General features: G+C 60.3%; 1 protein-coding gene across 1 annotated transcript in view; it reads left to right on the plus strand.

Annotated features, from left to right (window-relative positions):
* The window catches only part of ITGA11 (integrin subunit alpha 11), a 131734-nt gene that overhangs the window by 116422 nt on the left and 4314 nt on the right, over window positions 1-10998 (plus strand). Inside the window, exons 23-30 of the mRNA XM_014589759.2 lie at window positions 135-154; window positions 1106-1182; window positions 3385-3474; window positions 4655-4745; window positions 5850-5963; window positions 6131-6217; window positions 8295-8405; window positions 8504-8599. Of these exons, the coding sequence (XP_014445245.1) occupies window positions 135-154; window positions 1106-1182; window positions 3385-3474; window positions 4655-4745; window positions 5850-5963; window positions 6131-6217; window positions 8295-8405; window positions 8504-8599 (686 nt within the window). The remainder of the gene's footprint in view (window positions 1-134; window positions 155-1105; window positions 1183-3384; window positions 3475-4654; window positions 4746-5849; window positions 5964-6130; window positions 6218-8294; window positions 8406-8503; window positions 8600-10998) is intronic.

Genomic DNA, 10998 nt, shown 5'->3' on the forward strand with positions numbered 1-10998 from the left:
GCTTTTGAGTAGATTCCCTTTTGCTGCCATGAGATGCCAGCCCCAGGGTTGGCAGCCCACCCAGGCCCCCCCGTACCTCAGGGGAACCCCTCCCAGCACCTCTTGGCAACCCCACCACCCTTAACCTCACAGGATTTTCAGATGCCCAGCCTCTGCCCCCCTGCCGTGCCTGGGAAAGGGGTGGGGACAAGCAGTTCAGCTGGAAAGGGAGGCAGCCTAGGGGCAGTGGGGAGCCACAGAAGGTTCCGGACGAAAGAAAGAAGACCCAACCAAGGCCGGGCTGCCTTTGGATGAGAATGGGGAGAGGGGCGGGCGAGGCAGGAGCCGAGGTGGCAGCCGTGTCCCTAGGAGCAGGGGTAAGGCTGGGAAGGGATAGACTGGGTGGGGTGGGAGTTAGGGTGCCCTGGAAGAGACTCCCTCCGCAAGATATCCGCCAAAGGCGTTTCCATGAGGCACTGGCTAGCGGGCACTCTGGAGGAGGACTGGGGGAGCAGCAAAGGCACGTGCCACCCCACCCACCCCGGCCACTCCCTGGAGAGGGGGGCCCTGAGGTCTCCTGGGGAATCTCACAAGGGCCAGACCTGGGGAGAGCAAATGAGATCCATGCCCCGCATGGTGGCCCTGGGAGGGCGGAGGCGAGGGGCTCTGAGGTCCGACCGCCCCGGGCCCCATCCCTCAGCAGTGTGGAGAGACGGCGCTGGACACAGAGCCAGCGCTTGATGACTTGCTGGGTGGCCAGGCCACCTCCACCCTGCCCCAGGTGCCCCCTCCCCACCACACACAAATGCAGGTGCACAGGAGGTCTCACCACAGCTTCCGGCCCCACACCCTGGGGTGCAAAGTGATGGTCGTCCTGCCCGTCAAGGCCCTCGCCCGCTGAAAACCCTGCAGAAAGGTCTAAGCTGGACTCAGCCTTCCGTCGCCTTCCGTTAGAAACCAGAGCAGCCCGGAAGTGCCATGACAGGAGCTGGCGACCTTGGCTGCAGCCCCAGGCTCAGCTCGCCACCCCAGGGCCTGGCGCAGTCCGCGGGGCCACCTGAGCCAGCAGGCAGGGGCCGCGGGGGCAGGGCAGGGCTGAACATGCCCACGGGGCCTTTCCTTGCAGGTGGCTTTCCGTGTGGACTTCGAGTTCAGCAAGTCTGTCTTCCTGCACCAGCTAGAGATCCAGCTCGCCACGGGCAGGTCAGGACCACCACCCCCAACCTCCTCCTCACCCTGCTTGCTCCCTGTGGCAGCAGGAACGGGCCCCACGCTGAGCCCCACCATGCCACCACCCCACTGTCCTCACTGCCCAACCCGAGGGGACCCAGCGTCAGTCACTGTGGGGCTGCGGCTGTCTGCCATCGCCGCCGTTCTTCATCCTCCCGGGAGAAACACTAACATCAGCCCCTTCCCCTCATGAGGCAGCCGTTCAAACCCTGTGTTAAGAGCACTGTCTGGGGACCAGCAGGTGCTGTAATGGTTACGTTGGACCCCCAGACCCAGTGACTTAAAACTCACCCCAGGCCATGTATATGTGTGCCCAAAACCCCAAGAGGAGAATGGAGAAGAGGGATGTGGAGAGGCTATCGTGAGGGAGTGATTTCTCGCTTTCTGTCTGTCTCTCCGGTGGGCACACACACCTTATAGCAAAAATATCTCTAAAAAAAAAAAAAATCAGGGCAGGGGGCCAGCAAGTGGCATGGTAGTTAAGGCACTGGATTCTCACATGGCCAACTGCAGTTCAAGTCCCAGACCTGGCAACTCGAAAATCACACCAGGCGCGTGTATGTGCATGTCCAAAACCCTGAGAGGAGAAGGGCGGGGAGGGGTTATGGCATGGCCGTCCCCCCAGGGAGTGACGCTGATGGTCTCTCTGGGAAGTGCATGTGCCCTATGGCCAAAAACAAAACAAACAAACAAAAACTCCCCTCAAGCCTTGCTGGGAGCTCCCAGGGGCAGGGCAGGCCTGGGGCTCCTATTCCTCTGTTTTGACAGCCCCCCACAGATGAGGGGGCTGCATCCTATGAGCAGGATGCAAAAAACAAGTCAAGGCAGGAGTTACTCTTTGCCTCAGCCCCCATATTACAGGTTAAAAGCCGGCTCAGAGAAGTTGAGTAAACCCCGGCAGCACACAGCGGGTACAGAGCACCAGTGGGGCTGAAGGCTAGCTGTCCTTGTGCAGAGCTTGGCCCACGCTGGTCGCCTCGCCCCGCTCAGGCAAGCTCCCCAGTCCTAGGAGACCTCCTCTTACTCCGCTGTCTGCCTGCTGTCTCCCCAGGCCACACTCGGGCGGCTTGGCCTAGGCTGTGCACACACTTCTTTTTCACAGAATTACCTCTGTGTGGGGAAGGAGGGGAGGATTCTGGACCCTTCATCAGGAGCAAAACCCGAGGCTGAGGAGTAGCTACTCTAGGCAGATCAAACACCAACACCAGCATGCTCACATGTGTGAGCTCACACACGGGTCAGTGCCCCGGGAGGCCGGGGGCCCAGCATTCACTGTTTGCTGCTGCAGCTAAGCGGCATCTGCTGCAACTCCCCCTCGCCGATGGCAGAGCTTGCTAGGTCTCTTGACATGTGCCCTTCAGTGCTCACAGCAAACAGCCCCATTCTCAGGGCCGGCAGGTGGCATGGCGGTTGAGGCGCTAGATCCCCATGTGGCCAACTGTGGTTTGAGCCCTGGGTCCGGCGATTTGCGACTCCCACCAGGCACGCGTGTTCACGCCCACTCTCCCAGGAGGAGGATGGAGGAGCAGAGACTGGCGTGGCCATCCCCCAGGGGGTGACTTCTCGCTTTCCCTCTCACAGCCTCTGTCTCTTTAAGCACATGCGCCCTATGGCAAAAACCTTCAAAAATAGAAAAAGAAAACAGCTCCGTCCTCACGGGGAATGGAGGGCATGCGCATGGCAGCCTCTGGCCTGAGCCGGGTATGTGCAGAAGGGGCCGCGGGGGTCTGTCATGTCGGACCCCCTCTTCCCAGTGCAGACAGCTCAGTGCAGGTGGCACCTGGGGCAAACACCCCATGAGTGGACAGCCGCACCGTGAAGGCCTCACTGTGCCCCCCTCCCTGGGTGGCCCTTCCCACCCGCAGCCCAGCCCATGACCCCCTGAGAGCAGCCAGCAGGTGGGGACGCTCCGCAGGAGGCCACGCAGCTGGGCAGCGGCCAGGCCAGGCTCGGGCCTCCCACCTCCCGCGTGCCCCCGGGCCAGACGCGAGAGCCGAGGGCTCCCGCCCCCCCGCCCACCCCTGCCCTTCCTCGCCCAGGAGGCACCTGGCTTCCCTCGCTGGCCTGGCCTGTGCTTGTCGGCCCTGGGCGAGCCTGCCCTGGACCCCTCGGGAGCTGCTAGGAGTGTGGGGGGAGGCGGGCCCCTTCCAATGGTGCTGTCCCCACTGCCTGCAGTGACAGTGACGAGCAGGACAGCACCAAGGGAGACAACACGGCCCTCCTACGCTTCCACCTCAAATATGAAGCCGACGTCCTCTTCACCAGGTGGGTGCTGGGGCCCCGCGAGAGGAGAGCCATGGGAGGATGGAGGCCCAGGCCCAGGCGGGCTGGAGGGCCCAGGGACCAGGCCCCGCACCAAGGGACTATGAGATGGAGCCGGGCGTGGCCCTGAGGGCCACAGAGAGAGCAGCCCCCTCCTCCGTGGGGCAGTGTTGGGGCAGAGGGAGAGGAGCCCTGGCCTGGCCTTCCCTGGGAGCTCCCAGCAGGGCAGGAGGGTGGGCAGAAGTAAGTGCAGGCGCCAGTACAGAGAATTTGAAAAGGGTCCGGGGGGAGGGGGGGTGGCTGCAGGTGGCGTGGTGGTTAAGGCACTGGATTCCCACATGGCCGACCGCAGTTCGAGTCCCGGACCTGGTAGTTTGCTTTCTCTCTGTCTCTCTCTCTCTCTGTCTCTCTCTGGCCAAATTAAAAATAAAATTAAATTAAGTAATTCTTTTTTAAAAGAAAAGAAAACGGTACTAGGACTCCCTCTTCCATCTGCCTTCTGCCCCCCCCTCGCACCCTTGTTTCTAACAGTGCCGGTGAGAACTCCCGTCCCTGCAGGGAGGCACCACCCCTGCTCCCCGGTGGTGCCGCAGGGCCCCAGGCTGATCGGGACAGCCCCTGTCCTCTGGGACTGCCAGCAGAAGTCAGGACACAGCGGCAAACAGAAAGGAAGCCCAGGCCCCCGCGGTCGCCCTTAGAGGCTGGAAGGGTCTCAGTGGACAAGGTCTCCCCTGGACAGAGACGCCAGGGCCGGGACAGCAACCGGCGGGCCCTTGGTAGCCACCCACACACCAGGGAGACATGGCTACTTTATCGCAGCACGTCTTGCTTGTTTTAAAAAGTCAGTCAGGAAAGAGGGTCCCTATGCACACACAAGGGGGAGGGCACCCCCTCGGCAGGTTCTTGTTGTGCCTTCTCCCAGCCCTCCAGCCGGCAGGGTCTCAGGTTCGAGACGTGTTTTCTGAGCGACCTGGGGCCCCAGACCCGCGGGCAGCTCCCAGCACTGCAGTTCGGTTTGCAGCAGGTATTCTGCAGAACCTTGGCATCCTTCCTATCACGGCCCTCCCGGAGGACACGGAGGACACCGCTTACCCCGGGCCAGGGCGCGGCCACAGACCACCCTCCCGCGCCCTTCCCTCTGGCCAGCACTGCCGAGCTCACGGTGTGCTGCCTGTCTCTGCAGGAGCAGCAGCCTGAGCCACTACGAGGTCAGGGCCAATAGCTCGCTGCAGAGCTACGGCGGCATCGGGCCGCCCTTTGACTGCGTCTTTAAGGTAAGGCTCAGGGGGGTCTCAGAGAGTGAAGGACAGGACCTGAGGGCCCCACGGGGGGGTGGGCAGGTGATGTGGAACCATCACTCGGGCCTGGCGTCCAGCCTCACCTGCCTCCCACTCACTGTGCGACTGCAAAGTCACGTCCCCGTTGAACAACATGGGCGCTGGGGCCCCGTGCCGGGCGGAAGGGGTGCACCAGTGAGTGTCAGACGTGACTGCACACATTCGTTTAACTATTTTCAACGCTCCGGGGCTTACTCTCCCTGGTAAAAGAAGTCCAGAGTGAGCAGCTTCACAAAGTCGTCCAGAATGAGGTCTTTGTCCCACCATCCTCAGCATGAGATGTTCAGCCTCAGATTCACCTCGCAGTCCAAGACGGCTGCAGCTCCAGCCCTTGCACTCTCATCCCAGGTAGCAGGAAGAAGGAAACGAACAAGCTCTCGGGCAGGTCCTCACATACAGTTACCACTCCTTGTACAAAACACGGTGACTGAGCCGTGAACGGGGACAGGAAAGGAGGCTTTCTGTCATGGAGGAAGATGAAGCATGAGAAGTAGAGGTCATCTAGCAGTCTCTGGAGGCCTCGGGGTGGGCCCTGGCATCCCCCAGCTGTGAGCTGCTGAGTATGGTGGCCTCTCCTGCAGCCATGTGAGACCCGGAGCCGCTGACACTGAAACCTGGCTTCAGACACGGCCCTGCGTGGCTTGCCCAGGGCAGGCTTTGTCACCTGGTCTTCCTGGTCCCAGCCCTGCTGGTCGCTACTGCTCTGGCACCCGGTGTGTCACGCTCACTCCCTCCATAACGACCAGCTCTCCTAGTCTCCTAGCTGCTGTCACCGTCCCGACAAAGTCCCCACTGCCAAGACGAGCCGCAGAGAGTGGCCCTGCTCTCCACTCACGGCGCCCTCTTCACTCCCGTCCACACAGCCCCCAGGGCTGTGGTGCTCCTTCAGTAGAAATGCTGAGGGCTTTGAGTGGGCCCGTCCCCAGGTCTGGCTGAAGGCATCACTGCCCCTGGGGCTGGCGGCCCCCATTGGCCCCTGTGGCCTCGGTCCCCTCCCCAGCTGCTGCTGGTGGACTGACAGCCTGATCCCTGCAACTGCAGGTCCAGAACCTGGGCTTGTTCCCAGTGCACGGGGTGACGATGAAGATCACCGTTCCCATCGCCACCAGGGCCGGCAACCGCCTACTGCTGCTCCGGGACTTCCTCACCGACCAGGTACCTGCCCTCTGGAGCCAGCTCAGGGGGACAGACGCACCCAGGCACAGCCGAGCTCCTGCTCCCAAGACCACACCAGTGGGGCCTTCCCTGGGAAGAGGAGGGCAGGGCGGCACGCCAGATGCAAGTCCGCCAGAGCAGGCTGTGAGGCTGTGTCCCCCACACAGGTGAACACATCCTGTAACATCTGGGGGAACGGCACCGAGTACCGGCCCACCCCGACAGAGGAGGACTTGAGCCGCGCCCCGCAGCGGGTGAGTGTCTCCTGAACCGTGCGTGGGGACAGGGATGCTTCTCTCCTGAGCCAGTAGCTTGTCAGCAAGAGCGTATTGACACTCACAAGTACCGGGCCTCAAGCCAATGGGAAGAGACACTTCCTGTCCCGTGGGTGCCACCGCCTTGCAGGAGCAGGGCAGGCAGACTGTGCGCATGCCTAAGAAGCAGGCCACAGCCTGTGCGGAGTCTCCAGGGGACTTGCACCTGGACTGCCAGAGCCAGTGGATCCATGTAAACAGAAGGGCGGGAAAGAGGCCAGAACGCATGTGGCTCCCACTGGAGACATCTGAGCATGTCAGCTGGGACCTGCTGTCCCAGAGAGAGAAGCAGCTCAGGGTTAAAACCCTCCAGCACACCTGCCCATGTCCAAGCCACCCCTCAGGGCTCCCTCTGAGCAGATACCAATTTCTCAGCATCCTTTTAGTATTCCTCACCTAAAGTTCTTAACTGTTTTTGCTTTTTTTGTTGTTACCCTTGTTTTGTTTTGTTTTTCTGTTTTTCTGTTTTTGTTTGGTTTGGTTTCTTTTTGTTTTGTTTTGTTTGTTTGCCAGAGGGCATGTGTGCTCACCAGGAATAGAGACACAGAGAGACAGAGAAAGTACCTCTAATACCTTCTCCTCTATTTCTGGAAACCATTTTTAGGGTATAGTGCAGTTTACCAATAATTTGGGCTTGGATGGGTTAGGTGGTAGACAGCAAAGCAGCAGGACAAATTACTTTAACCTAATAAATTCTAATTGTTTGAAGATCTGTCTGGATTTTCTATTGAGGTGATATCATATGTAATATCAAGGTTAGCTTTTCTATATAATCCTTCTCATTGTTTTTCTTGTCATATTACTCTGGTGAGGACCTCTAGGACAATGGTAAAGAGAACTGATAACAGGATGATCAAGTTGTCTTAGTCTCGATTTTAAAGGACTTTCCTTTTAAGTTTTTGCTAGGACATGTACACTCATTGGAGAAATAGTGAGAGGGAAAGTGAGAAATCACACACACACACACACACACACACACACACACAGGGGATGGCCACACCACAATCCCTTCTCAATTATACTCCTGGTTGGGATTTCGGGCATGCATACACATGCACTCAGCATGATTTTCAAGCCACCAGATCTGGGATTAGAACCGCTGTTGACCATCTGAGAGTCCAGCACCTTAACCATCGTGCCACCTGCTGGCCCCTTAAAGGAATTTTACATTTTTGTATTAATATATTGGGTCATCAGAAAACTCATGATGCATATTTGTATAGGAAAAAAGTCATGGCTTTTCTGATGACCCAGTAATACTTGCTATAGATAAAGACAGCTAGACAGATCCCCTTTAATCAGACTCGGAACGTCCCTGGGAGTTTTTGTCACCAACCGAGGTTGGATTTCCTAAGATATTTCCCTGCATCTACTGCAGTGTTCATCATATCATGCTTTCCTCTCCTCTCTCTGGATGGTGATAACATTATAGACCCTAATGTTGAACAGAAGCTCTTTTCCCGGAAACCTCCCGACCTGTCATTGTGCACGACTTCCAGTGGAGCATCAGATGTCCCATCCTTCATTTGCCCTCTGATCAGTGCAGCCCTGCCCCTCCTCCCTACAGGAAGGCCCCCGGCAGCCTAGCAGTGCTGCAGAGCCCTCTCCGGGGCCGTGCTCCTGCTCAGTGTGGCCCTGTCCCCGTCTTCCCTACAGGAAGACCCCGGCAGCCTAGCAGTGCAATGGAGCCCTCTCCCGGGGGCCATGCTCCTGCTCAGTGTGGCCCTGTCCCCCCCGCCTCCTTGTCCCTGTGCTCTGCCCCTCCTCCCTACAGGAAGGCCCCCGGCAGCCTAGCAGTGCTGCAGAGCCCTCTCCGGGGGCCATGCTCCCGCTCAGTGTGGTCCTGACCCCCTCCTCCCTATAGGAAGACCCCCGGCAGCTAGCAGTGCAGCGGAGCCCTCTCCGGGCGTGCTCCTGCTCACGTTCTCAGGTCACAGCTTAGGTCACAGCGGGCTGGCCGCCTCTCCGTGCTCCCCCACAGCCCAGCTGCTCACCCCAGGCCCATCTCCTCTCACAGAATCACAGCAATTCTGACGTGGTGTCCATCGACTGTAACATGAGGCTGGCCCCCAACCAGGAGATCAATTTCCACCTGCTGGGGAACCTGTGGTTGAGGTCTCTAAAAGCAGTAAGTAGAGCCCTGGGCTGGGCTGGAAGGAGAGGGGACTACTGGGAAGCCTGTCTGGAGCTGCCTGGGGCGGGCACTCCTGACGGGCCTCTGCGCAGCTCAAGTACAAGTCTCTGAAGATCACAGTCCACGCAGCCCTGCAGAGGCAGTTCCACAGCCCCTTCATCTTCCGCGAGGAGGACCCCAGCCGCCAGGTGAGCCCCGCAGCCCTGAGGACTTGGGCAAAGGGCCTCCCCTCCCTGAGAGTTGTCCTACTACCCCTGCCCGCTTGCCCCAGCAGGAGAGGCAGCCACCCTGTGGCAGGTAGTGCAGCCACAGGGAGGGGAGGGAAGGGAAGAGGGGAGGGAAGAAGGGAGACACACAGGTCTTGGGGGCAGGCAGGGGGCTGACAGCGGGCATCTGTGCTCCCCACAGCAGGACTGCAGGGTGGGGAGGGAGCCGGACTGATGCCCACCCCTCACCCGCACCCCACAGCGACTGTCCTTAGCACAGCACCCGCCTCTCCCCTCCCCACCAGTCGCACGGCAGACCTAATGGGAGCGAGGGCCTGGGCTGTGGAGCAGCACGCGGACCAAGTCGGCAAAGACCGAAGGGTGCGAGCTGCCCCAGCTCCTCCAAACAGGGCAAGGCTCTGCGAGATGCCCTCCTGGGTCAATGAGAAGAGGGGTCTTAAAGAAAACCCCAACGCATGGGCCGCGGCTGCCCGCACTGGCCGTGTCCCACAGAGCCAGCCGGGCTGTCATGACAGATGCAGAGTAGTGACCCTGAGGAGCACACCCGGCTGGGACAGGAAGCCGGCCTTAGCAAAGCACTGACACACATGGCAGTCCGGACGGCAGGGGTGGGGGGCACAGGGCAGCAGGCGCAGAGCCCAGAGGGGACCCACCGAGGAACATTTAATGTCTGTTCACTTGCCTGGCATTTGTTGGGTGTCCCTCCTGTGCCTCAGACCCCCCAGGGGACACAGAGACGGATCTGGCATAAAAGAGGACCATGCCGACATAGCGTGTGGACAAGGTGGGGCGCATAGGCGTGGGGGTGAGGCGGAGCAAGGGTGTCCAGGGAAAGCTGGTTCCGTGCTTTGAACTGAATCTGGAAAGACACGGTGGGACTTCCCAGGCATCCGAGAGAGGGCGGTGTGCTCAAGCCCTCCCCGGGGGCTGCCTGTCTCAGGAGACTCCCCTTCCCCTCCTGCCCCTAGCCCCGCCCACTGGCAGGGCAAGCAGGTGACCCGGGAGGTCACAGGCCAGGCAGGCACTCCCTGAGTTACTGTGCCCACTCCTCGCCACACCACGAGTCCACCCCACCGCCCTTTGCGGATATGGAAACAGGCTGTGAGCAGGTGCGGGGAGCTGGCTTACTGTCTGCAGAATAGTCAAGGCCAGGCAGGGCTCTGCATGGGTGGGGCGGGGGGCCCGTTCTTCCCATCACTGTGCATGCCTACTGAGCACTCCCTGTACCCCAGGCACCGTTCCGGGCTGGGGCTCCCCCAGGCCACGTTAGGTAAAGGCCCTGCTGTCCCGACTGCCCCAGTGGTGGGGACGTAGGCGGTGAGCAGTGCCCACTGCTGGTAAGGGCCACCCAGGACGCACACGCGGGAGGGGAGGGCCAGAGGTGCTGTCTCTGTAGGGATGGGAAAGCCTCTCCAGCAGAGCCCTCAGGTGGAGGGTGGGAAGACAGGAGGGCCTCGTGGGCGTGGACGGGCCAGCAAGGCAGAGGCCATGCAGCAGGCTCCAGTGTGGCATGCACGCCCAGGTTGCTGCAGGGGGAGAGCAGGAGGCAGTCGGCCAGGCCAGCGGGGCCAGACCTTGAGCCCTGCAGGCTGGAGCGAAGCCCTTGTCTTTCAGTCTGAGGGACAGGACGACACAGGAGCTGACAGCAGGGAGTGGGTGGCCTCCTGCATGCAGGGCACCCGCACCTGCGAGCCTACTGCAGGGCCAAGGCAGAGGCAGGCCAGAGCAGAGGGCACTCGGCCGCAGGAGGGGACCCTCTGCTGGGAGAGACAGGGTGACGTGTGCGCCCTGCCTGCACGGCAGCGAGGCAGTGACCTGCCATTCACTTTGACGAGGCAGGCATGGAAGGGACAGGACTGGGGTGAGGAGGAGCTCGAGGGCTGTTGGAGCTGCGGAGAGGGCTCGTGACAGCGGCTGTGGGTCTGGAACTCAGAGAGGACAGGCGAGGACAGACACGTGTGTGCTCAGAGCACGGGCAACGCCCAGGTGGCTTTACTCTCGCCTGGGCCTAGCCATGCTGGTCCACGGGGCCCTTCCACACATGTACACACACACACACACGCACGCACCCCTGGGCCCTTCCATATGTGTATACACACAACATGGGGATCTTCCCTATATGTACACACACACACGGGGCCTTTTCTATATGTGTACACATGCACACACACGGGGCCCTTCTATACGTGTACACACACACACGGGGCCCTTCCATATATGTATATACACACACACAGGGCCCTTCTACATGTGTACACAGACACACACACACACACACAGGGCCCTTCTGTGTACACACACACACACGGGGCCTTTCTATATGTGTACACACACACAGACCCCTTCTATATGTGTACACA

The sequence above is a fragment of the Tupaia chinensis genome, unplaced genomic scaffold (assembly GCF_000334495.1).
Source record: "Tupaia chinensis unplaced genomic scaffold, TupChi_1.0 Scaffold000377_2, whole genome shotgun sequence".
NCBI lineage: Eukaryota > Metazoa > Chordata > Mammalia > Scandentia > Tupaiidae > Tupaia > Tupaia belangeri.